General features: G+C 33.9%; 2 protein-coding genes across 3 annotated transcripts; one reads left to right on the top strand and one right to left on the bottom strand.

Annotated features, from left to right (window-relative positions):
• Positions 1 to 5,099: 5,099 nt before the first annotated feature.
• LOC144562163 (coiled-coil domain-containing protein SCD2-like) lies at positions 5,100 to 11,712 on the top strand. Its single transcript, XM_078311330.1, has 17 exons — positions 5,100 to 5,622; positions 6,478 to 6,653; positions 6,991 to 7,066; positions 7,341 to 7,382; positions 7,464 to 7,526; positions 7,618 to 7,667; positions 7,769 to 7,796; positions 8,267 to 8,341; positions 8,437 to 8,547; positions 8,911 to 8,971; positions 9,049 to 9,165; positions 9,397 to 9,509; positions 9,608 to 9,677; positions 9,830 to 9,871; positions 9,982 to 10,022; positions 10,331 to 10,457; positions 11,263 to 11,712. Exons 1-17 carry the CDS (start codon positions 5,188 to 5,190, stop codon positions 11,364 to 11,366), a joined length of 1,731 nt encoding a protein of 576 aa, XP_078167456.1. The 5' UTR covers positions 5,100 to 5,187; the 3' UTR covers positions 11,367 to 11,712.
• Positions 11,713 to 18,679: 6,967 nt separating this feature from the next.
• On the bottom strand, positions 18,680 to 24,865 carry LOC144562162 (auxin response factor 4-like). Of its 2 annotated transcripts, none has more exons than XM_078311328.1 (15): positions 24,512 to 24,865; positions 23,311 to 23,423; positions 22,898 to 22,993; positions 22,736 to 22,792; positions 22,358 to 22,516; positions 22,181 to 22,265; positions 21,997 to 22,087; positions 21,743 to 21,907; positions 21,513 to 21,632; positions 21,349 to 21,424; positions 21,078 to 21,246; positions 20,047 to 20,816; positions 19,708 to 19,898; positions 19,423 to 19,591; positions 18,680 to 19,066 (listed from the first exon to the last, which is right to left on the bottom strand). In XM_078311328.1, exons 1-14 carry the CDS (start codon positions 24,543 to 24,545, stop codon positions 19,456 to 19,458), a joined length of 2,262 nt encoding a protein of 753 aa, XP_078167454.1. In that variant the 5' UTR covers positions 24,546 to 24,865; the 3' UTR covers positions 18,680 to 19,066; positions 19,423 to 19,455. The 2 variants fall into 2 exon arrangements, with proteins under 2 accessions (XP_078167454.1, XP_078167455.1); XM_078311329.1 differs by having other exon boundaries at positions 19,437 to 19,591; positions 24,512 to 24,864.
• Positions 24,866 to 27,635: the final 2,770 nt, after the last annotated feature.

The raw sequence follows: 27,635 nt of genomic DNA, 5'->3' as shown, positions 1-27,635 counted from the left end.
TTTAAAAACTTAAATATAGAGCCGTAGCACGGTAACAACCCGTGATATGCATATTACCATAGACTCACTCATAATTTTCTTTCTTAAAGTTTACTGAAACTTTACTTGTGAGAAGCGTCAGAAAGCACTTTACATAATTTGGCCGGGATACCTAATTAGGTGAATACTGTATCAGTATTCAGTGCACAGTACACTTCATACTAATTATAATTATTTCAACTGGTGATATAGTATTACATTATATGATTATATGATTATGAGCAGTACACTTCCTTTGCATAACCTTGTCATAAGACAATTTTGCGAAGGTGGCATCATAAATTGTTATCTTAAAATTATTTCAAACCCCTAATAATTGTTTAATTTGGTCATCTTCTGCTCAGAGATTTTGAACTTGAACTGAAAGTTGACACTTATTTCTTTTGTTTGTCCATTAATAGGCTCGGTATCTCGTATATTTTTAGATGCTATTCGAGAATTGAACGCACATCTATCTAAAGAGAAACAAGAACTCGTACCGCTGCACTAAGTTCATAGTTTGATGCTAACACTCATAAGTTATTATTATCCCTAAAGATACAAGTAGATTTATTTGTTAATTTATTTAACTAATTGGAACCAATATTCTTGCATTAGGAACCTGTATTAAAAGAAGTTATCATTTAGACATATCATATAATGACATGAGCAGAGACGGAATTAAAATATATTTATTTAGACTGAAATATAAAATACATAATATGAATAATTATATTAATCCCCCCACTCCTATCTCCCCATTTATCCCCGCACTCTCTCTTTCCAAATTAACTTTCTTAACTGCATTTTATCTCCCCCATTAATTATGCTAAGAATTTCCATTTATCCCCGCATTAATTACTGTGAATTAATAACAATCCCCGCATTAATTATATTGTCATTTTATTAACAATCCCCGCATTAATTATATTGTCCTCTAATAACAATTTCCGCATTAATTATACTTTCATTTAATAACAATTTCCGCTAACAATTATTTATTTGTTTATTGATGTTCAAGAAAATATTTATCATTGTTCTGACAAGTATTTATCATTATATCTGAGAAGTATTTATCATTGTCCCTGATATGTTAATATTTTGATTTGATTAAACATTACTTATTGACAAGTTCAAGAAAGTATTTATCATTGTTCTGACAAGTATTTACCATTATATCTGAGAAGTATTTATCATTATCACATACGTTTTACTGTAAGTTGCAATTATGTCTGAGACGATTAATCCATATAACATAAAATATTTATCCATGTAACATAAAGTATTTATCATTATGCTTTCAAAGTATTTTACTGTAAGTTGCAATTATGTCTGAGAAGTATTTATCCATGTAACATAAAATATTTATCATTATGACTGAAAAGTATTTATTATTGATATTTTACTGAAAGTTGCAATTATGTCTGAGAAGTTTTTATCTATGTAACATAAAATATTTATCCGTGTGACATAAAGTATTTATCATTATGTCTGAGAAATATTTATTTTTTTTAATTTTTTTTTTAAATAAGTGGTCATTGCCACTGATTTTCATTAACTGCGAAATATTTATCATTGGGTGAGAGGATTGTTTATTTAATGGTCCCTAGTTGTGCGGGGACAATCCAAAAAAAAAAAAAGAAATTTTGTGCGGGGATAACTGATAAATATTTATGAGGGAATTGTTTATTTAATGGTCCCCAGTTGTGCGAGGACAATTAAAAAAAAGAAAAAGAAATTGTGTGCGGGGACAATTGATGGATTGATTTGTTCAGTCATAAATAGAGATCATTGCATGGGGATTAATACTTTGCAAATCCAGGATAAATACTTTGATGCTTCAAATTAAATACTAACGGTTTCTGCGGAGTATTAATGATTGAGCGGTTCCCCCATGACTTTTTTGGCAGTTAGTGCGGGGTTTTTTGCAGGGTTGAGACTGCGAGAATTGTTATCAGGATCCATATAATATATAGTCTCTGCAATCACAAAGTGAAATTATAATCAGTAAATCACGCATTGATATTAATGATTGTGAAGATGACTTGGCCATATAAATATTTTAAAAAAAATTAATTAAATTTCAATATATATATTAATACAATTTTGAAATTACGAGAATAACCACGCACCCAAATAAATCCGTCCTCAATTTAAGAAGGGAAAATGTCAATAGAAGACGAAAGAACATATTTTGATCACCTCAACAAATTAATGAAAGAGAGAATAAAACAAATCAAGTGGTGGTTCCCTTTTGGCTGCTCACTACTTGATGTTAACTTGGATGAGAGGATAAGAATGTCACAACCACCTATAGAAAAGTCAATATATAATTTTTATTTTCTCACGGACTGGTCCTTCCTCTTTTTTATATTTACAAAAGAAAATTAAAAGGTAAAATATTTAAGAATAAACTTCAGTGGGAGCATTAGGCTGTGCTCCAGAAAACTTAGAGGTAGAGGGAACGAACGGAAGGAAAAAAAAGGGTCGGAGGTCTGTTACTCTGTCAACATCCCGATTTGAAGGTGACAAACTTGAAAGAATTTATATAGCCAATATCTCTTCTCTCCCCTCTGTTCTCCTTCCCTTCTTCTCTGATAGCTTTAATGAGCGATATTTCTCTTCCTCTAAACTTTCCCCTCCTCTCCCGTTTCTTTCCTTTAATGAGCGATATTTCTCTTCCACTAGAGCACAGCTTTAGGAAAATGAAGTACCGAGCCAACTTGATGGCAGTGCAATATTATTATACATGAAGGTTTCATTTACAATTTTTAACTTTTCATTGCATGGATAATATTCTTTAGATCTCTGTAATAAATTATTGGGCTCCGCCATGAAATGTAATTAGACATTTTTCTAAGGGTCTGATCGAAACTAAAAAAAAATATGATCCAACAGTAATACACAAGTGAAATTTTTCCGAATGTCAAATTAACTGTAATATATCCAAATTATTTCTTTTTCCATCTCATATAATTACTTGTAACAACTCACTTTTTTATTTATATTTCAAAACTTAAATTTCAAATGTCAAAATGAAATTATTGGTCTTATTGATTTTTACTTTTTATTTATATTTCAAAAATTAAATTTCAAATATCAAATTCAATAATTAAATTTCAAATGTCAAATTCAATAATTAAATTTTATGTTTTTAGAGTACAAAATTCTACTAGATCAAGTGGTAGAAAATGATAGTAATTTAATGTATTTATTTTTTTGACGTATTAATCTAGTAAAAATGACCATAAGAAATTGTAAAAGTTTACATGGACGTATTGCTCGTTAGAATAAACAAAAAAAAAAAAAATCAACGATTAAGATTCCATATTTAAATTTTAAATTATAAATTATTAACATTGTAGCACTTTGTTATACTAAAACTTACGGCATTAAAACATTTTTTTTTATTCGCATCAGAGAACACGAAATAATTATATTTGTATTAATCGGAACACAAATAATCGACATATCAAAATATTTTGCATTACGAAAGTAACAAGTTCAAATTGTGTTTACCGTTTACATTTAATTTTTTTTTTTTTTTTAAAAGGTACATTTCTTAATGCTCACCGTTTACGAATTACGAAAGTACCGACAAATCAACAATGTTTACCGTTGTATATGACGTGGCAAGTCTCAAGGTTTGAACCTTTTCGGGATAAGATACTGACAGAGTAATTTTGACTTCACGCAACACATTATTCATATATTTTTCATTTTATATTTATTGGACCTGTACTTTGTGAAACTATAATAGCTCTGTCAATATTATTGTACGCGTATACTGACGGGCTAGGCTACTATGACATTGGTGTTATTTGAAATTAAATAACACCAACTTTTAAACCCTTAGATCTGCCTTGAGATTCGTACAAAATAAAGTGCTTAAACAGTAAAAGCGGATATTACGAATCTCAAGGCAGATCTAAGGATTTAAAAGTTGGTGTTATTTAATTTCAAATAACACCAATGTCATAGTAGCCTAACTCTATACTGACATATTTAGAAGGTGAACTACACCTAGGGGTGCAAACGGGTTGGATATTATCCGACCGTATCCGATTCTGTATCCGAAAATTTAATACGGATATTCGATATCTGAATATCCGTGCGGATACGGATACGGATATGGTTTTGAATTTTCATTATCCGTATCCGAATAGTAGATATATATTATATAATTTAATATAAATTATGAAAAAAATTATGTTATTCACTATTATAAAAAGCGGATATCCGTATCCGTATCCGGTTAATATCCGATCCGTATCCGTATCCGTCTAATATCCGATCCGTATCCGTATCGGGAAAATAAAAACGGATACGAATATGGTTTTACCACTATCCGATCTGTATCCGATCCGTTTGCACCCCTAACTACACCTGTTATGCAAACACAACTACGGCAAATCCAAACGACGTGGCACCTACTACGAGCATGTCTTAACGTAGGTAATTTAATAATTGATCAAGGACCATTGTCCCAGACCCAGACATATCCTCTCTCTCTATGACAAGTGGACCCAAACATGTAAATTATTTATCCGGCGTTTTTCTATTGCACTCCTTAGTAAAATTGTAAATACACTTGGTATTGACTATTGATTTAGCTGACCTTTAAAAATCTATTCAAGGATAGAAAAAATTTGCTGACATAATATGTCTGTTTTGTCTCTATGACAATGACAGGCTTTAAAATAAAATAAAATTTCTATGACATGAAGTATTATGCTGTGTCATATTGTTTTCATCCTTTAACATAGTTAATTTTCTAAGATTGAGGGTCAATAATAAACCAAAATAGTAATGTCACCGAGGGTGTATTAGTAAAATATTGTAATTAAGTAATAATGCTCAGAGGTGTCTGAGCAAAGATTCTCCTTCCCTCCCACTTCCCACTTTCACAGCGCCTAATCAATCCCCATTTTCCCTCCTTAACTTCCCTACGTCAATATCTGTACTTGACATTATGTAGAAAGCCTCTGTTGAGTGCCTTCTCATTCTACTTCACGTAAACCACACGAAAGATTATACAACTATGGACTCTTCCAATCCCAGTTATTAACTCCACTATCTCTCTCTTAAAACCATCGAAATTAAAAAAAATCAACAAAATCCCTCTCCAACTCTGTTACAGAGAGAGATCTCTATCGGTTGTACTAGACAATGGACAGGTTGAGGGCTGGAAGTCCGGTATACGGACGTCAGCGAAGTGGCGGGTCGAGCACCGGTTCCTCCTCTCCGGGCGGAGTATCTCCGGCGCACCACCGAAATTCCTCGATCAGCTCCAGTGCGTCCCTCACTGGACCCCGCCGTGCTCAGAACGTCGCGGCGCGCGCTGCTGCCGCGCGCCTTGCTCAGGTTATGGCCTCCCAAAGTGGTGGGAGCCGTGACGACGACGACGACGACGATGACTACGATGATGAGATCTCGGTCCCCGCGCCAACTATTGTGCGAGGTAACGGCACCGGAAGGTATAGAAATTCTCCAGTAACGACGGCGGCGCCGCCTGTTGTGAAGGAGATGACCAGTACCAATGGTGGGGCCACAACGATGAATCCGTCGTTGCTTGGAAGGTCGAACAGATCTCCTTCTCCTTCGGTAAGTATCATAGATTTTTTTTGGTTTGTTATTTTTCTCGGTAATTAGAAGGTTTGTCTCTTTGAAATGATTTTGTTTGAGGGTAACTTGCTCAAATAGTAAATTTGCGAAGTAACAGGACGCTGGGTAGATCTGCGATGACCTTTTTTTCTATTTGGTCCTTGCGTCTATTATATATTTGGAAATGCACCTTGTTATTATGTTATTATTAGTAATACTTCCGTTTTCTGAATTGGCTGTACGGAAGCTCTGGGTGGCTTACTGCCTCTATACGGAAAATCGGGTTGATTACTATATGTCTATATGTGAATTCAAAATGCAATTTCACAATTCTTCTATTTCTGTGACTGTTACTCTGACCCTGTGATTAAGCACAAAGCAAGCTTTAAGGATCTTGGAGATACCAAAACCAGTGTGATTCTGATACACATGGAACCGCAGGCTTAGTGCAGATGCATAGGTTCAATTCTCACAAAAAGCATCTAATAGATGCTGGGGTGTACATATGCTGTCAGCTAGTCTAAATGATATTACATATATAAATAAAACAAAAATTCTGATACATATATATGCTGTATATATATATATAATGGTATCAGCTATTCTTATTGAACAATTCAAAATTGGAAATGACATTGGTTGCCTAAGAGAGTGAGCACCAAACTGCCCGAATATACAGTGCTTATGATAAAAAATAGTAACACTCAATTTTTTTTATAAGGAAACTTGTGTGAAATGTCTAGAGTTTTATAGTTCAATGGGGTGATAACCCTTCTTAAATTAAGGCGTACTATGTTGAAATTTTAGACAAATAGCTAATTATTACGTATCTTTCGGATGCTATGCTGAAATTAGTTAGGTAGGAACTTTGGGGAGTCCACAGTCCCACCAGCACGCTCAAACTCAACAGGCCGACCGTCAGTGACAGCCCGGCCCACAACCACAATCGTGCCTCCAAGCAAGGCCACTACTTTGCGTACCCCTGCTCCTGTACCTGCTGTTGAGCTGCCAGCGGCTCCAGTTCCCAAGAGGTACAATACACCCTAGATTTCATTATCTAAACGCTAACACCTGTCAGGTATCTGAATACCATCATCAGTCAGGCTCGTACCAGGTAACTTCAGAACCATTGAGGTACCAAGACATAAGATTCTGTACTGAGCGCTGGGATCGGCAGTCTTCATAACCTACAACTGTTCAACCACATTTTTTTTTTTTCTTACTTTATTCTGTTGGATTGGCTGATAACTCAAAATTGGGCTGCCAAATCTTTGACCTACATAGGCTGTTTTTAGTATACCTTTGCAGTGACACTAGTTGCAAATAGCATTTAACTTGGATACGATTGAACTTTTTTTTGATATTTAGGTTTCCATCAGAGGTCAAGACGCAGTTAAATGCGCAGCCAGGTTTAAGACGTGAAGCTTCGACACTTCAGGATGAGGTGGTGCCTGGGTCCTATTTTACTTTTGCTCCATTAATTTTTTCTTATATTTACAGTTTTAGTCCTAATGATGACAAATTGGGTTTCCACTAATATCCCAATCTCTTAAAACCTGTACTTTCACATTCGTAACAAGATCTCAAAATGAGGCCCTTTATGTATGACTATACTTTTGATATATGTGTTGGCCAAAGCCTAAACTAGTTTGCAACTTTACAATTAAGAAGCACATTATACCTTTTTTCAGAACTCATATATTCAATTTATTTTACAGCTTGATATGCTACAAGAGGAGAATGAAGCCATACTAGACAAGGTATCTTTTTAGAGTTTTTTGGAATAATAGCTTTATTTTATTTGTAACCTTAGGCCTATTGACTCTAAAAAAATTATTTAGTTGAGAATTGCTGAAGAGAGATCCGAAGAAGCGGAGGCACGAGCAAAAGAGCTTGAGAAACAAGTAATATACTTTTTTTTGTCTAATGCTAGTTTTATTTATATTCTTTTGAATGGATAAGATGATTGTATGAACTGACAATTTAGTTATCTAGGTAGCGGCACTTGGTGAAGGTGTATCGATGGAAGCAAAGCTATTGAGTAGGTAAGCATTGTGATTTATAAATAATTATGTGACATTTGTATTCTTTAAAAATGCAGTGATATATTTTAACGACACCACTATGATTTATTTAATTTTTGCAGAAAGGAGGCCGCATTGCGTCAAAGAGAGGTACAGTTTTCTAATTGTAGCAACACCAGTTCTATATATTATAAATATAAGTAATGTATCGTGGTACCGATCTGTTAAATAAATTTTCAAAATGGGTTCATTCTTGACTTGATGTTTTGATATGAGTTAAGCCTGGTTACCTTGTTAAAACCTTGAGAAGTACCTAGACCTATGAAAATATTAAAAAGTGGCAACATCATGTGTATCACTAGAAGATCGTAAAAATAAATAAATAAATAAATTACAGCCCTACAAAAAAAAAAAAAAAAATTCTACTCTTAAGAGCAGGGGAATGTAATTTCTAAGCATGCCTACTTCCTCATTGTTATCTCTGGACCTACGAGTAACGAAAGTAGAGATAAATATTATGTTTTGCAGGCATGTAGTATTTAAAGTTATTTGGCACATATTAATTTGCTTTTAAACATTTAAAACAAAGGGAAATATAATAAAAATTGTGCTTTATATAGGCTGCTTTAAAAGCTGCAAGAGAATCAAAGGATGGGAGAGATGAAGAAATAACCACATTAAGGCAAGAATTGGAGGTATATTTATCTCAAAACGTTTGAAATACTTCCTATGGTTTTGGTGTAGGGCTATCTTAATCTTGTAATTTTTTGTCCTTATTATTTGTTTCTAGTCAGTGAAGGAAGAATCTGCAACAGCCATTGACCAATTCAAGGAAGCAGAAGCAGAAGCAAAAGCTCTGAGGTCAATGACTCAGCGAATGGTCTTAACCCAAGAAGAAATGGTTTGTAGAGTTTCAATTGATCGGAAAAATTCTTTGCTCAATGTATAAAGGATATTTCCAGATTATAATTTTTTTAAATAAACAATTACGCCTTCTTTTTTTCTAGAACCTTGCCAATTTGAACCAAAATTAAGCCTCTTACTACAATGTTGTGTGCAATTTTTTCGTATTTCCAAGAGAACTTGTGGGTGTTCTTTTCTTACTGGTGACATTTTAACGATTATGTGCAAGTTACAGCTAATAAGCATTGAACTTTAACAACCGTTGATTGTTATATGCAAAACTGAAACAACAATTTGGTGTAATAGGACAAAATCATGGGCATGAAATATTAGCAGATGTGAATTTATTTTTTGTTTCTAGGAAGAGGTAGTGCTGAAGAGATGCTGGCTTGCACGCTACTGGGGTCTAGCTGCACAGTATGGTAATATCACACTTAATGGACTTTACTGGCTAATTAGTTTAATAACATAATTAAATTCCAGTATAATAAATTTGTAGGGATTTATCCTGATATTGCGGTATCCAAACATGAGTACTGGTCATCTCTTGCGCCTCTACCTCTAGAAGTTGTTCTGTCAGCTGGTCAAAAGGCCAAAGATGAACCTCAGAAGAAAGGCAAGTTGAACACAACTTCTTATGAATTGAAGAATTTATGTTGTGACAGATATAGTGCTGTTGCCAAAAATGGAACCTCCCTATGCAATTAAACACCCAAAAAAGAAAGAAGAAAAGTCAATTACACTTTACCCCAGTATTCTAATATAACCTGGTGTGACTATACTTGTTTTGATTTGTTCTTAAACGAATTGTGTCATTTATTTGTTTTGGCATTTGTGGGATGAGCAGAGGAGAATGGAGGAGAGAGAAAGAATAGAGATATGAGCGACATAATGGGAGAAGGGAACATAGAGAGCATTCTTTCTGTAGAAATGGGGCTTAGAGAATTGGCTTCTCTTAAGGTAATATTCCAGACTTAATAGTAATTCTACATGCTTTTATTTTTGTTGTAATTTAATTTGAAGTGTATTTATTCTTGATTATCTATATATGTGTGTAGGTGGAAGATGCGGTGGTACTTGCATTGGCCCAACACCGTCGACCCAATTTTTCTCGACAGTTTATTTCAGGTAAATTTAATTAAACTTTTGTCATATGATATAAATATTTTGTTAGGCCCTAGGTTTATGTTAAACCCTCAGTAAAATCTTCTTTATTCATTTTGTCGTTCAACACTTTTAACTGCAACTAACAAGTTGTCATTGGTTTTACTCGTATTTAGACTTCAAAGCACCAGGAGAGCCCAAGTTCTTCGAATCATATGGTAGAACATCTAAAATATTTGTTATAATTTGTTGTGATTTTTTAAAAGTTGAACTTACTCAGTTTACTTGTTATGAATTTTCTAGTGTATTTATTTATTAATTTTTGCAGAACTTGGCCCAGAGGAGGCAGAAGATATCAGCTTCAAGCAGGTAATTATTTTTTATCAGAAAATCCTCAGTACTTTTCACTCTTTTGTTTCATATTGTTCTTGTTAACCTCAGATATTACTACCTATCATGCTATCATATTTTGCTGTTTGCACATTTCTTAGATCTGTTGCTGTGTGGTTTAGCTTTTCATTTCTTTCCTTGCAAACTTTTTCCTTTGTTAGATATAACTGTGCTCCACAGAATGAATGTGATCTTTAATTATGTAATCTATGCTTTATGTTTGAACTAATCATTAATTTTATTTTCGGTGCTCTTTGGAATAACTTCTGCATATTTATTGAATGCAGGCATGGCTTATGTATTTCTGGAGAAGAGCAAAGAATCATTATGTAGAAGAAGACATTGCCGAAGAGAGGCTCCACTTTTGGATTTCTCGCAACTCCCAACCTCCTACTTCTCACGATGCTATTGACGGTTAGCCTCTATCCCATGCCAATCACTATTACCAAGTTGGTCGTTTCCATTGGTCCAGTTGTGTATATGTTGAGACCTGTTTTAATTTCTTTTAATTAGACTTAATTAAGTTACTTGAGATTTGAGATCTTAAATTAGTCGACTCCTTGAAAGAAGTAATTTGAAATTTGTAACCCATATATTGCCAGTGGTGCATTCATGGACCCAACCTGATGGGTCAACTCAACCCGAACCGATGGTTTGATGGGTCAGGTTTAGGTCTTACCTCTGACGTACAACCTTTTGGGTCAGCTCGGGTTATCCATGTTAAACCTGACCGACCTGTTTACTGGTTCCTTTTTTTTGGAGCTTTACATGTGGGCTAAAATAATTTTAACCCAAAGGGCCCAAGGTCCATACAGAACACTAGAAAAAATGACAAAAGTTACTGGTGTGACTCAAAAGTCCAATAGCTTAGGTGGGGAAACAAGTCACTCTTTTTGGAAAAGTGCAACATTTATTATGTTTAATTAATTTCTGTTGCTTTAATGGGTCGGGTCACATGACCCATGACTGATCGGATCAAATGTGGGTCAGATTGTTTTTGACCCGATGATGGGTTGGTCAGGTCCACCCCATTTTTTAAATAACAACGAAAGACTGCCGGTCCTGAATCTGACCGACATGAACTTTGACCTGACTCAACCTGGCCTTTATGGTACGGTCAGGTATTATCCAGAGTCGGAATTCTTTTGTAATCAATATGAAGTTATTTTACGAAGTTATATAATTTTATAGTAGTTCTTTGTACAATTTTAAATTGCAGTGGAGAGAGGCCTAACCGAGTTGAGAAAATTTGGCATTGAACGACAACTGTGGGAAGCTTCAAGGGGAGAAATTGGTGAAGAAACTTCAGCTGAAAACCATTGATTATAGTGTAAAATTACCACTTAACTTTATGCCAATCTGCCTTTTATGATCCCATTTAAAAATGGTTTTTGAGAGCCGGGTTCTTGATAGTGCTAGATGCGTCGTCAAGCTGTATGATAAAATCTCATTTTTCAGGCTATGTATACCATCCATAGAGAGAACTTTTCAAGCGCGTGTAAGTTTTAGCAAGGAACTTTCGTTTTATATTTTTGTGTTATATTTCCTTTTTGGTCCCAAATGTGCAGCGTGTGACTATTTTCGAGATGTCATTTATTGTATTTTTCCTATTGTTGCTTTTGTATTTCTTGTATTTCATTGTAGATATTGAAGTAATGTGTTTTTTTTTACTCTGGTTGCTAATTTGTGCATGAAATATCAAAGAAGTGAAGAACCAAGAGCATAAGTTTCTGTCTAGGTTTGCTGAGCAAGAAGATATAAATGTAATCATTAAAAATTGAATCTATGATTCCAAAGGAATAGAAAAACAAAAAAAAAACAAAATGATAATCAAAGTACGTGCCCGGAAAGGTGCAACTGGTAACATAATTTATAAATGCATGCATGATTATTTTTTTTTTTATTTTGAGGAAATCATGCATGATTCTGGGCAAGCAATGAATAATTGTGCTGGTTGCAGACTTGAGATTATGTACAACACCTGACCCCATCAGGTTAGATCTGAGCCGTTCAATGTGAGTTTGCAAGAATTTTAAAGTAAACCTCTACATTCCATATGCCTGAATTTTTTCCAACTCGGTTATGATCCATTCTACCCCACGCAGTACCGCAGGGAATATTCACAGAATGTCTCATTGGTGTTGTAGCATTCATTTTTGAATCAGGTTTACTATTCCCAATAATGCTTGTCAAGACTTCTCTTTTGTTACTAGGCCCAAATTTGGTTTCATTCGGCCTTGAATTTGGATGGTTTTTTGTAACCGGGCCGAAACAAAAAAATGTACTTAAATAATTCAGAAAATACCAGGTATCATACAGCTTTTATAGCCCAATAATTTATGCTATCTAGAGACAAATCTTTCCCAAAATTTTGTGCGTAGCATCTAATACTTTTTTGTTGCTTTGAGATAAAAGCATAACAATGTACATCAACATAAGAAAAAAGGTAATTAATCCAGGCCCCATTTTTTAGATATGCAATCAGCCCAATCAAATATTCAGGAACAAAAAATTTACTATATAATGAGGACTGAACTTGATAAAAAAATATATATATTATATTTAAAGCGAAACATATTTGTTGATTTAATCAAACAAGTGCTTCCATCAAGATAAATTAAAAAATATTAAAAATAAACAAAAATCCACATAAAATATACATTTTTTTAGAACCATAGGGGAGCTGAGCCGTCCTGAACCTACTTATATAACAACAAAAAAAAATTACAAGTCTTGTTGAATATTAATTCGCTGTAGGTTATTTTAAGAAAAACGCTTGATTCAACTTGATTAGGAAATTTTTTTAAAAAAAAAACAGATGCTATTTGTAAATAGAGTAAAACTAGGGTGTGACGTGCTCACTAGGAGAGATTTGTGAGTACACCTCAAAATGACTATCGGATTGATTCCGAACTACGAATCTAAACCGTTGAAATCCAAGTACTTCGTGAGTGATGCATGTACATAAAAAAAATTTAAAGTTTCGAATTCATTAAGTACATGATCAAGTAGTCAAAACAATAATGAAAAAGTAATACATAAAACAAAAATTATAAAATGTTCATTATTTTGACCGCTTGATCATGTGCTAAATGAATTCGAAACTTTAAAAATTTTGTATGTACATGCATCACTCACGAAGTACTTGGATTTCAAAGGTTTAGATTCGTAGTTCGGAGTCAATCCGATAATCATTTCGAGATGTGCTCACTGTACAACCCAAATATCTTTCTTTTCTTTTTTTTTCTTTTTTTTGTTGCAAATCCATTGAACCAGTGAGTGCGTATTATTTGCCAAAAAAAGTTACAAAAATGCAAGTCGGTTAGAAATGCATATGCAAGTTTCTTTAATACACAACTCATTAATTACTCTTTTGCTAGGTTCAAATTGTAATTTTTAATTTTAGAAATCAGAAACAAGATAGATTTTTTTTCGATCTTACAGAGAGAACCGAACAAATAATTGGGCTGAGTCTCATTGGAGTATACACTATGACAAATTAATGAATTGGTCTCAGTCGTCGTTTTCAGAAGTTGCAGCATGCTTTGCTTTGACCATAGAAAAATGAGAAATATTGGAACTGAAGTATTGATTGGTTTCTGTATTAATGAAACTGGTTCAACAGTTCGGTACCGTTGAGGACATGCCAATGGGACCGAGCTAATAGTTAGGTCTCATTGATTTTCTATCATGTGTGATCTTTGGTGTGAAAACCAATAGAATTAGACTTTTAATTCGGTCGGTTCCATCCATTTATCGCAAAAAAAAAAAAAAAAAAAGTTTCCGATATATAATTTGATATTTTTAATATCTGAAACAAATTGCTTAATTTGCTTATATATGACTTGCGTACCAAAACTATCATTGTAGTTGGTATGTCTCATTAATTAAAACCGTAGAAGAAAAGTAATCAACTTGAATTAGACATTTCGTTGCAACTTAAAACAAACCAAACACAACAAAATATTTCTTTTTTTCCTTCTGTTCTTTGGATGACTTGACGACTTGGAATTTGTCCAGGTAATTTAAATCAACTTTATTATTTTGATTATTTTACTTTTCATGCACCGCAGAATATTCAAAGAAACTTCACGTGAATCTGATAAATTGAGATGGTACTTCAGAAATCATAAAAAGAAATTGAAATTATTTTTACCCACTATGCCAAAATATAAATATTTTGTAGAGTCTGGTTGGTATGACATTAGTGTCATTTCAATCTATATAATACTAATTTCAAAATTTATCGAATCGACTTTAAACGGTGAATTCAAACCGTTCAAACTCATTTATTCATTAGTTGAACATTTACATGCAAGACTTATAATTTTTCGAATTTATTTAGTATCTACTCAAGCAATCAAATGTGTGAGTTTTTAAGTTAATTTTAATGCATTCATTTTTTAATGCTTAATTTGATACTAAAATAACTTGAAAATATTAAAAAAAAAATTGTATATAAACGCATCACTCATAAAATAAATCGGTTTGAACGGTTTGAATTAGTCATTTGAAAGTCTATCCAATCAATTTTATAACTAGTGACATATGACACCGATGTCATACTAGCCGGACTCTATTTTGTAATCAAGTATAAATAATTTTTACGAGAAATATCAAAACTTTTGGATGTAGGTAAGTGGTGCGAATGAAAGGGTGCATGAAGTTCTCATATAATTTATTTTGATTAATTAATGTGGTGTTAGATTCTTTTACTTTTTCATCTTTACAAAACAAACTTCAAATTTGATGAAAATGTGACATAAATGCATTAATCTCGAAACGAAGTAAGTTTAAATCTACCCATTTTTGTAGAATTTGAATTTTGGATTATTCGTAGGAAAAATGGTCATATGAACGGCATCAAAATGAAACAAAAAAAAAAAATTAACGCTATTAAAAAAAGGAATTTTTATGTTCAATGTACAGAAAATTTGTGTTTCTCCATTAAACTTTCACCAAATAAACGTCAGCCTAATATATTATATCTAGTCTACACTCCAAAGAGAGAGAAAAAAGGAACAAAAAAAAAGATTAATATAAAAGGGGAGCTTTCTATAAAATTCAACCGCACACACCTAACCTGGTAACAAGCAAGAACTATTAACAGGCATGTTTAAATTTGCCTGAAATATACAGACAAGATAAAGAGCATCGGTCAATTCGCTTCCAAAAATAACCATACAAGCATTCCTTTTATGGCGACCAGTAATAAAGGAAAAATCTTCTCATGCATGAAAAAAAAAAAATCTCTAAAGGGTAAAGAAGCAGTTTGATCAATTGTGTATAATTTACTTCATCTTTAATTTGGAAGTTAAACACTTGAATTTAGTGTTAGAATTATAAAATTTTAATTAAGAAGCTGAAACATGTAACATGTATAATATGTGTTAATTAAGTTTGAACCTCAAGTTTGCACAATCACATAGTGAAATTTTAACCACTAGACCACAATTGCACACTTAACATTTATGAAGGAGCTAAATTATATATGAACAAAAATAAAATTCAATATCGTAATTAATTAATTTTTTTTTAATTATGGAAGTAGTTAAGCACCTCTGACTTTTGTTCTTGCATAAATTAAACATAATTTGAGACAATATGGTTGTATGTTGAGGACTATCTAGAAGAGAAGAAATCATAATGTTAACTATTTATAAAGTAAAATCTTAACAAATCAAACTAAAAACAGAGTTTAAGATTTTGGTAAAAGAAACAAGATCTGTTGGAAATTTTTCATCATAAAAAAAAATAGTTGTTTAATGACAAGTTCTGTTGAAAAGTGTCATGCTAGCCAGGTAAGACTGCTAGTGCAATATTTTTTCTTTATAAAACAATTTTGTGGGCCAAAATAGATCCAAAGAGATCCCCACCATATCAGACAACAACAATTAATAGATGTACAAACTCTCAAACCAGACCAGACTAAATTTTATTGCACCTGTCACTATATCCAACCATTCTCAGTCAATATCACAGATATGAATCCTTGTGGGTCCCACTAATATGATTCCCAATTCGGTGCTCATTTTTCAGATCATAGGTGGTGTCATATTGACTTTGGAAACTTTATTATGATACTCTGAATGAAACTTTAATTTTTCACTTTATTGGGTATGACTGAAATTATCTCATCTTAGAAAGTTTTTTTTTTTTTTTCAGAACCAGAATTGCTTGTTTGTTACGAATAATTGTTCTCTCTAAAAAGTAAAACGATTTGCTCGTCTATACCACAGATTGTCTCCTTTCTACCTATAATAAGATCAATACCAAAGTAAAGTAGAATTTTTTTTTTTTTTTTGCCAATGCTAATGGACTAATGTGCATCATCAATAAACTGATTAGTAGTTCTATAATTGAAAATGCAGCATGATGCATATTACCTTATTAATACTTTAGGTTAAAAAAATAACAATCCATATTGATTAAGAAATAACACATATATACAAAGATATATTTAAAGACTTAATTTATAGCATGTGATTGTCAAAATATATAATGATTGCACATTTAAATAAGTTAAGATTGCATATATAAGTATTACTCAAATCTACAGATACTATTTGATACTGTGTAACAGACTTTGATTTATTTAAGTATTTTTTTTTTTTTTAAAATAGACAATGTTATAACTGTTTATTGGTACTATGTCACAAATTTTCAATTTTTCGCACATGTGAAACTGTTCTGGTCATTGTTTATTAGTACCTTTACATGTAATTTTACAAAATAATCATAATAGTCATTTGAAGAATTCATATCCATAAATTCGCAAAATCCACAAATTCCAACAATCTTAGAAAAAACAATTAGTAAAAACCAGAAATTTAGTTTGATCCGAATTTTATAGCAATTATTAACATTACTTGTAAACATTTAAATAAATAAGAAAATTGGCTGCCTCAAGAGTCAAGACTCAAGAGCCTAAATTTCTTTGACAGTTCAATTATTTTCTTAATAGTACTATTATTTTTCTTTGTCAGACTTTACTCCGTATTACTCTGGTAAAAGTCATACAGTAAGAATTTTATTTACTTTTTCAATATTTCATTTCAATCAGATGTGACATTTAAGTCTTCCTAGAATCCTAGTAATCTTCTCTCATTCTCTACACTGAGATCAAGAAACCTCATATCTTTTTCTTTTAATTTATATTATATAGCCAGTAGCCACTAAGCATATAGGCCTAGGTTATAGGCCACCACAACAACAGATGAGAGAAGTAATATAAAGAGGGAGATTATGGTAATATGCATATTATGGATTAATTTGACTATATATTTCTATTTTAAAATTTCAAGCAATCGGGTCTGCACTGTTAAACGTGATCTTCATATGAAAATAAACATGGAGAATGAATTTTATATTTGTGAATAAAAATTTACTATATTTTTAGATAGATAGAAAATCACTACTCTTAAATGGTTCGGAATTTTTAAATCATTGTATTAGACTACTAGTTCATAGACAAGTTTATTCGAATGCCTTGATCAAAAGAAAAATGCAAATAATAGCAGTGGCACTCAAAGATGTATTTAAGAATCCCCCTTTGGATTTTTCAAACAAAAGAAAATTTTGCAAGCACGCATGTATGACCAAATAATATTCTTGTAAATTAAATATATAGAAATGATAACATAATTGACTTCAGAAATGATGGATATTTATTTCTAAAAATATAAATTAACTAATAATGCCCAGACAAATAATAAGTATTAATCAAAACAGAGGTGGACCCCTGTGCTTTAAAAGAAATAAACAACAGACCAAATTGCAAAGATACACGAAATTGTCAATCAAAAGAGTAAAGTTCTTGTGGCCATTGAAATAGCATTTTGAAATTTGAATTAAATTTAATTTAATGTTGGGAGTAGTGGGTCCCACGGTCTTAATTAGTTGCATCTCCAGTCTCCAGCCAAAAACACAATGCTAAACAGCTAAAGGCTGCCCGCCTGCCTTAACAACCAACAAAGCTTTATAACACAACCAATCAAATCCCCTTTAACTGCCTTTCATCATCAACCCTCTAAGGCTCTAACTCTACCTACCTTTCCTTAAAATAAAAAATAATAATAATATTAAATATTAAATATTAAAATAGAGAAAAGAAGACAAAATGATATTTATGGGTCCTGTTCTCCTGTGATGCACCCGTGTGGCTTACTGTGCTATTTCACTGTATGCATGTCCTTTTGTCTTTGGACCTTTCTCCAACGTCAGTCATCAAATAATCATTATGTTTTGAATCTCCATCCTATGAGTATGACCTATCCTATCTATCCTATAATAATAATAAACAAATAAAATAATCCCATGCATGCACGGTAAAACCTTTTTATCAAATTAATAGTAAAATTCCTGTTTTTTAGAATAGAAAATAATAGTAAACGATCTTGCTCCGATGTTATTTATGGAACAAAGTTGACAATTACACAGCTACCCCTTGAAAATGCTAGAGGAACCTGAACAACGATGAACAAACCCACTAGAGGAAACCTAGAATTTAATTTTGGTTCTCCTTTGGGACCCAATTTGGGGTTCACCATTTAAATAGCATATATGAAGTTATAATTGAACTATCCACCTAATCCTTTCTTATATTATTTTGCACTAATAATAGACAGACCAGTAAATGGCTCTCGAAAAGAATAATTATAACATGATATATTACACATAACACAGTTGTCATTCATATGTCTTGCTACAAAACTCAATAAAAGAGAACGGGCACATAACGAGGAAGTTCTCTCTATGCAATAGACTCGATTCCATAAAACAGCACAATATTTACAAAATCTGAAAAATATGTTGAGATTAGGCCTCGTACTTTTATGGGCCAATACAAAATACAATAAAATTAAAGAAAAATGGACGAGTGCTACTACGCTTCTACTAAATCCAAAGTTGCAGAGCAGCTCTAGATAAGTATCCTGATTAGGCATGCCAAACTGACACAGGGTCCCGGAGGGAGATGACAGTACTAACAAGGAGACGAACATTACAAGTCTCTTCACAGAAACCTACAAATGACAAAAAGTTCAACACGTTATGAGAACTTTTCTGTTTGGCTTTTTGAAAAAGATGTACAATTTGGTACACAAACCTAAAAATAAATAATCTCTTTTTCAGAGTACCAGAATTGTACCCATATATTTTTGCCAACTGACAGAAAACCCATAGGGCTTTGCTAGAGCACAAAGGCAACACAATTATAACAGAGTGGAAAGCTCAAAGAGGTCAAATTTGCCCAAATCAACCTCAATTAGCCCGCTTACAAGTAACAGCAGAGCATCACGGTACCAGAACAGTTAAAAAATAGTATAAAACTCTATACCACAAACCTTGGTATTACTATGTTTTGAAAAAGAGTACTTACACAGAATAACATGCCGTGCCACCTAGGTCTTAACTAATTTCCTTCACTATTGCCATCGGCAGCATTGGAAGAAGGCTCATCAAATCGGGGTTTGAGGGATTTGGAGTTCATTTTCTGAACCTCCTCCTTTGTGTAGATGTATATCTTCCTCACCATTCTGCAAAACTCCCTGCATATCCAATATAGAAATTTAAAGTGAATATTTAAAGCTAGCTCGCTCTTTATTTGCATCTCACACAAAATTAAGAACCAAAAGTAAAGAAATAAAGAATGCTAGAGTCTTACTGCCAGGGATCATCTCCGACAAGCATCATATCACCTTCATCATCTGTATAAACAACCATCCATGTTGTGTTGGGACCCACCAACTCTCCATCGAACTCAAACATCCTGTCAAACTCTGCTATCAGCTCATCATACCGGCTGAACCTTGTCAGGTCTATCGACCTTACTGGCAATGTTCCTTGCTTCTGCACCTGGAAATATAACAGCTCACGTCAACAATTTGTTTGATCATTTGCCAAAGAGATATGTTCAGGCAGAAGTACATAAAAAATTAGTGTCAGATCACAAAATATTTTTCACAATTAAAAATACTTGTATGTTGTGCAACATATAATTTACCTTTGTGCAGCTCCTAGTTGAACTGGCCAGAGAATTCTTCTGCCCATCCTTGCCAACTTGGTGGCATTTGTCACTATACTCACTAGCAACAGGGGCGGTACTAACTGATACAGAATTCTTTGACGCCTCAGGGTGAGAATCAGCCTCCATCACCAACTGTTGGTTCAACGTCTGTTGCACATGTAAGTTGGGATCATGGGTCGCATGCATGGGTGACTTAAGCAGGTCAGATGTGGCGGCTGTGGCAGGGCTAGCATTCAATTCAAACCCAAATAATTTGTAGCTCTCTTTTGGCTTCGCCACCTCAACTGGTTGAGGCCGGAGCACCTTTGGCTGACTCAACCAGCCAGGATATGGGTGATACTTCACGCTTTGATTACCCCTTAAACTTGAGTCTCCCATATCAAATGAACAGTTAGAATTTGGTACCAAAGGATATGGATGTGACATCATCATGTTAAATGTGCCATCATAATTCGGTTGAATTTGAGGTTTCACCGGAGTCCCTAACCCTGGTGACTCGTCAAAGAAATGCATGTAAGGACCATGGGGGTCATTACTGACGGGCCGAAAAGCTGAGGGAGCATGAGTGTCCTTGTATTTTGAAGGCTCATGGTGCCGTGGCAGTTGAAGCCAGGTACCATCAACTGGTGTGGAAGGAGGCCACAACACAGGCTTTTGGGCGACATCAGAATCAGTGCTTTCAGTAATTATGCTGTTGCTCCTCATGGCCATCTGCTGTTCCTGTCCTTGCAACATCTTGTTTGTACCTAAATAACAAATTAGAGAACTATTTAGAAGGTATACAGTATAATTTATTGATATCACAAATGTCCTCGTGTTTTCTCTTATAACTGATGGTGCGTTAAGACCCAATTAAAAGAAGAGTTTATTTTAAATTCTTCAGAAAGCAGGGTCACTTGAGCAAATGGCAAATGATGAGTGGATGGGCTTTACGCATCGTAATTCTAGTTCTATTACCAAATAGAACTTAAATACCTAGACAGAGAAGTTAGCAATTTAAATTGTACCTTCTTTGGTAACGACAGAGGAATCAGGGGAAGCAGCTATGGCATTTGAACGAGGTCTTTTAATCCTTGAAACAGGTAGCGGGTTAACAGGAGGACTTGAAGCAGGTTCTATTTGCCAAGGAGAGACCCGATCTGGACGTGGAATAGATGAATTCTCATCCCACCGTACCTGAAACAATTCCAAATTTTAAGCCATTAGTCGGGGAAAAAAAGAGAGATAAGTATACTGGGGATGGATGTAAGGCAGTCTATTATACATATAAAAATGCACCTTCAGATATCTCCATTTGGAGTCACACCACACATTAGGCTCAACCTCTCCTAGTCCAACAATAGTACCAGTAAACCTAGAAGACAAAAAAGATATTATTTTTCTTCTTTTTCCAAACAATTACATAAATAATTTATTTCAGTTAAAAAAGAAAATGCAAGAACCTTTGTTCAGGAGCCTCTTCACCTTCAAACCTCATCTTAAACCTCATACCAATGGAGTAGTTAGTTTTAACTGATTCCATGTATTGATCAAATGGAATTATGAATTCGGATGGACTTGTCCTGTTTTCATTCAAGCAACAGTTTTATACTTAGATTATACATCACATTGCCAAAGAAAGCAAACTGAAGCAACAAAGAATAACCCAAAAAAATATTTATAGATGCCATACCTGGGCTTGTAATAGACAGTGAAAGGGGTTTTGGTATTGACAGCATGCCATGCGGTTGCTAAAACACCAAGGTGCATGCTGTGACTTGATATCACTGAAGAAGGCACATTTGTCAGCTGTCTCATAGCCCTTCTCACACCAACTCTCAGTTCTCCATTCTCCCCTCTACAACAATTCCATAATTGAAAAAAATTAAATTTATGTTATTAAATAAAAATGATAATACCTAGCACTGAAAAGGTGTTACAACTAACCTGAGAAAAATGAAAGCATCTCCAGCAACGAGTCTTTTGGAGCTCACAAAAACACTCCAACCGCTCTGCAGCAGATGCCTTCTTGGCTGACCTGATATACACAAACAAAATAAAAGATTAAAAACCGAGAACAAAGACTAATATTTTAAGTCAAAAAGTTCAGAAGAATTAGAGAATCAAATACCTCGGAATATATGGCGAAAGCGCCACTCAACCCCATGAAGGTCCTTGGCAACCAGCTCCTGTGTGGGGGGCTGCTGGCTCATATCCTATTTTATCAAACAACAACATCGACTTAATCATAATATGAACCACACTACCAGAGAAACACGGATAGTTGAATTATCAGAGAAATACTTACAAGAGGGGGAAGGCACTCATCAGCATGGCGCCTCAGAACAGAGAAGCCACCATGCGTGCTGGTGTCTGATGCTGTCAGAGTCTTGCAAAATGACCTCACATGGGGTCTGTTAGGTGGGGTTGTTGTGCTGGCTTTCTTTTCATCTGCGTTCTCATCTTGCTAAACAAATTAAAAAAACCCAATTTGTTACTTTAGCATAGACTTGTGGTTAAAGGACAGACATGGAATTAGATTCAGGATTCCAAAGACCAGCATTTCTTTTTTCTGATGAGAACAAAAACTACTGGCTACGGAACTAAAAGTCTAAAAGTCATGTCTAATTTTAAATTTAACTTGCTTTCCAAAGTCAAGCGTAATTAACAAACAAAACCAACTTACATTAATTTCCGGAAGGAGCATAACTTGAGCAAAGACTTCATCTGTCTCTGGTTCGGCCTATTAACACCAAAAGATCTTTAGATGAAAGAAGTTACATGTGATAGAGAAAACACTTATCAAATTGCTAAATCTCTGGCACCAGTAAGATGATTATTTACATACCTTAAGTTCAACATTTAGCACCCGGCACAGAATTTTGGACGGGAGGTCATACATGCTCATTTGCTTGTCTGTGGCCTGATTCATTGAGGCCTCCACCTATTTAAACATAGTTATAAAATAAGTAAATATTAAGTACCGCTTATTGTTGGAGAAAATAAAACGGAGAAAACAATATCCAAAACTAGAATTGGTTAAATCAAAATCACCCAGGTAAGACAGCACAGGTAAAGAAACCAAGAACCAAGTAAATTATCTTTCTGGTAGGAATACCCCACAATTTCAAACTCAATCACACACAAAATCTACCAAATAGTCACTCTATCTTCCCTCCCTCCCCCTCGAGAACTCACAACGAGAGAAACCACACCCACACACAAGTGTGCATAAACCGTACACACCAGTAAAAATTATACCTGCTCTAGATGACCTTGTGGGAAGTAGAAGACCAAATCTCCCTTCTGAGGCACGTTAACAAGAGGCCCCGCGCATGCATGCCATAGCTCGGCATACAATGGATCTGACATACCTATACACAAAAGAACCAACCCACTGTTAAAATCTAACAAATTAAGCATTTTACACATAAATAGTACCAAACAGAAGTACAACCACTGTTTAGGAAATAGCTCCTAATCATACACCATGCATGGAAATTTCAAATCTCACTATTATCGGATTGTAATTGAGAAATTGGGAAGTTCAGTGAAATAAAGGGCTTATTTGTACAATAAATCCTATCTTATATTTTTACAAATAGAAGTTATTTTGCAATATTTCTCTTTATGTGTGCTGTGATAAATACAAACAGGTAGCAAATCAGAGAAACTTAAAAGTTTGTAAGAAATCATAAAAAAGATTCTGAAAACCTCACTTAATTTTAAACAAAACCAAAACAGCAAAAAATGTTTAAATTTCTATATAGTTTTGTCGGGGATTCATAAAGCTCAGATTTATCATCTAGCAAAACCAAAACAACTGAAGTCAAATCTAGACTTCAGAACAAAATGAAGAAATTAAGGCAAACAAAAAAAAAATTCACACAAAAAACCCATCTAAAGCTCACAGGCACACTAGAGGAAGTAACGAAAAGGGTCTAATAGCAAGCAACTTCACCTTTCAAGTGCTTACTATTTTTGGAGTGCTACTATGTGAAATAAGGACCCAGAGACCTAAAAGAGGCATTAAACATTGGCTTATATAAACTCAACAATTCATGGGTGAAGTTTTCTTTTAAGGAGCAAACGAAAATTTTGATTTAAAATTTTACCAATAGAGAACCCTAGGAACTTAATTCTAAGCACTGAAAAAGGAGAAAGAATAAGGTCAATCTGGCAGCTGAAAACTATTAATTTCGCCAGCACCATAAATTAATAGGAGGTTTGAGTTTATATTTAGCACTTTAATAGCAAATTACCGTTTATAACGTCAAAATTAAGTCAAAAACTGAAGCTCGACGGAGTTGAGTTAACACTTAAGCGAGCAAATTTCAGTAATTTTGGAAGAAAGCTGAGAATTCTTCAATTTAGCTAAAATAGGCTAAAATTGATTCAAACCCTAAAAAGGTAAATTAGCACGACCACAAAAGAGAAAATTTAAATCAGATAAACTACGTACCGTTCCCGTTTTGTGCTAAATCCGCTGAATTCATTCTAAAAATCTCAGAATCCACACGACAAATCTCAACCACAGGAAAAGCAGACCCGAGAATCCCTAAACGATCGCTTCGATCCCCCGCGACAATAGATCGCCAATTAAAACAACAACTCCGGATGAATTGGTTGATCTGACCGGAAAGAACTTCAATTTGCTGAGATTTTTCTCCTTTTTTTTTCCTCGATCAGTGGCTCTTTCGCTTATTCTACGCCCCGCTCTCTCTCTCTCTCTCTCTCTCTCTCTACCTTCTCTCTCTCTTCTGTCTGTATGGTTCTTGGTCTCTTTGAAGGGAGTAGAAAAAAAGAAAGAGACGGTGCACTTTGTGTATCTACCCCTCCAAAGAGCTGTAATTTGAATACTAACCTTGTGAAAAGTAGTGCCGTACAATCATGGGTTTATAATGTGTGAGCAGAGAACAAAAGAAATCCTTAAACACCTCCAAGATGCTTGTGTTGTTGTCAAGTGATATCCCCCAAGTATATGCACCAACGTTGATAGACGTTTGGTAGCACAATTATTGTGTAATTAAGTTAACAAAGTGAAGTTTTTGAATTTAATGATAGTAATAATTATATTTACACACATTTTCACTCGATTATTAAGCACATTAAAAAATAAGGGGAGCGAATGGAAGGAGTAAGAAGGCGAGCTACTTTCTAAATTGAGAGGGTAGAGATTAGCGGGAAATTATATTTATTTTGGTATTTTTTTTAAAGTTAGTGGCTTTAAATTTTTACTAACAATTTCATTGATAAAAAAAAAAGACTTACAACGAGTTAAATGATCATCATTCTTAAATCTAAACTCATTCTCATGAAATCTTGTAAATTACTCTAATAACCTAATCCTACATATTACTCTTAAAGACCCTATTACTTTTTTCTCCATCTCTTTCCACGATTGGATTCGCTTTCGTCCGGCCACTGCACTTCGAAGGCCAGATTTATTCACCGCCATGCTCCGATCGAGATGAAGGTAGTAAAGGCTCTACGCTTCGAAGTCCGACGATACCGCGCTCTCGGCTCCGCCCGGATCCCTCCCTTCTCTCTCATTCTTCTCTCCGTTCAAGGAGATGAAAACGAGAGAGAGGGGAAGGTATTGCTATATCGAAGGTGGAAACTATAAGAGGTGAGAGACGAAATGAGGAGGTGTAGAAGAGTAAGGAGGAGCAGCAACGACGACAGCGGCAGCTAGGGCTTTTTCCTCTCTTTTATCACTTAGGAGAAAAGAGCAAAACGGCTAGGTTTTTCATCCGATTGTCACTCTTTCCATTTTTGTATCTTAACTTTCTCTTTTCTTCGTTTAAATTACTAGAACAAGCAAACTTGTTTGGACGATCTGGTAATCTCTTCTCTCCCCTCCTTTATCCTTCTCTTGTAGTTTTTTTTAGCACACTTAATATGAGATTTAGATATATGAGTGAGAATAATCATGAAATATTATTCGAGCAATTTCAGTTATTTTTATAAAATCAAAAATTGATTCGCATACAAAAAGTAAGAATAGGATTTTTGTCATGGAATACATTTTCTCGAGGGTCATACTCAAATGGACAGTATTACAATCGTTTGATTGAAGCACATATGGTTTATAGTTGGCCAATTTAGTTTTAACATCTAGGATGGATGATATGGATGTTGCTCACTTGAAATATGCCCAAATTCAAACAATTATGGATGACAGAAGATTGAAGTGTTCGTTTAGTTGATCATTTAGGACAAATTTATCACGAAAAGGAAATCTAAAGCAAAGTTGGTTGGCATGAAGATATCAATAGCTCCTTTCACAATATTTATAAAATAGCTTGATATTTGTTTCTTGTTGTCGCCATTTTGCTCTGTTGTGACCTATTTATGACATTTTGAAATAAGTATGCAATATATCACTTTTGATTGAGAATAAACGTGTTATTTTTAATGTTAATTAGCTGACAAAAGTTGGTTAGTTTATTATTGCTAACTTTGGTAATTGGAAGAGATACTAGATTATCCTCAACAAGGAGGACGGATGCAGTTTAAATATTGCATGAGTTTAATTACACTTATTATTTCACATATTCTACATTAGATATGTGACCAAGTTCCGTATTGGATAATTCATTCTCTCTAGCCAATAACGAGAGTAGATACAGCATAAGGGGTGTTGAGCACCTCCTATAAATTGGAAATTTCCAATTGACAGTGTTTCTATTGCAGAAAATTCAAGTGTTCATTCAGTTGATCATCTCGAACAAACTTATCACGAAAAGAAAATTTGAAGTAGAATTAGTCGGCATGAAGATATCAATAACTCCTTTCATAATCTTTCTAAAATAGCTTGATATTTGTTTCTCGTTGTTAGCATTTTGCTCTAGTGTGATCTATTTAGGAGATTTTGAAATAAGTATGCAATATATCACTTTTGATTGAGAATAGAGGTGTTATTTTTAATGGTAATTAGCATATAGAAGTTGGTTGGTTTATTATTACTAACTTTGGTTGGGAGTGATACTAGGTTATCCTCGACAAGGAGGACAGATGCAGGTTAAATATTGAATGAATTAAATTACACTTGTTATTTCACATATTCTATACTTGATGTGTGATCAAGTTCTGTGTTGGATAATTCATTCTCTCTAGTCAATAACAAAAGCATATAGAGCGAAAGGGGTGTTGAGCACCTCCTATAAATTTATAATTTATAATTTTATAATTTTAAATTTTAAATTCTAAAACAATATATTATTAGCCGCTTTTGTAAAAAAAAAGTACACAATACTTATTTATTTAGCTTCTCCAATCTCAAATTTTTATTGTGTCTATGTCACTAGTATTGTTGGACAATTTTAAAGACAAACATATAATTGAAACCTAAAATATATTAATGACATCGTAGGAGAATTGACACCAATGTTAGATCAATACGAACAAGTGCCACACTTTAATGCTATTTTGTTGAGTTTTTTTTATCTTGTACGTTATGCTTTGTGTTATTATAACTCCATTTGTATGTTTTTAGTGATGAATTGTGGTTTAAAAGGTACATAGACGTAGTACATATTGTAAGCGATGCCTTGTTATTTCAGGTAGTGCTAGTTGATCACTAT

The sequence above is a fragment of the Carex rostrata genome, chromosome 11 (assembly GCF_964058835.1).
Source record: "Carex rostrata chromosome 11, lpCarRost1.2, whole genome shotgun sequence".
NCBI lineage: Eukaryota > Viridiplantae > Streptophyta > Magnoliopsida > Poales > Cyperaceae > Carex > Carex rostrata.
Note: the sequence above shows the minus strand (reverse complement) of the source record. Positions and strands in the feature narration are given on the sequence as shown.

What these genes read in the sequence shown, in the direction of transcription:
- LOC144562162 (XM_078311328.1), bottom strand. Translation starts at nt 24,545, where the DNA reads ATGAATTCAGCGGATTTAGCACAAAACGGGAACG. An exon ending in CCAAATGGAGATATCTGAAG is followed by an intron (nt 21,247 to 21,348) that starts GTGCATTTTTAT and finishes GAATTGTTTCAG; the next exon opens with GTACGGTGGGATGAGAATTC. An exon ending in GTCGGAGATGATCCCTGGCA is followed by an intron (nt 19,592 to 19,707) that starts GTAAGACTCTAG and finishes TTGGATATGCAG; the next exon opens with GGAGTTTTGCAGAATGGTGA.
- LOC144562163 (XM_078311330.1), top strand. Translation starts at nt 5,188, where the DNA reads ATGGACAGGTTGAGGGCTGGAAGTCCGGTATACGGACGTCAGCGAAGT. An exon ending in GGGTCTAGCTGCACAGTATG is followed by an intron (nt 8,972 to 9,048) that starts GTAATATCACAC and finishes ATAAATTTGTAG; the next exon opens with GGATTTATCCTGATATTGCG. An exon ending in AGATGAACCTCAGAAGAAAG is followed by an intron (nt 9,166 to 9,396) that starts GCAAGTTGAACA and finishes TGGGATGAGCAG; the next exon opens with AGGAGAATGGAGGAGAGAGA.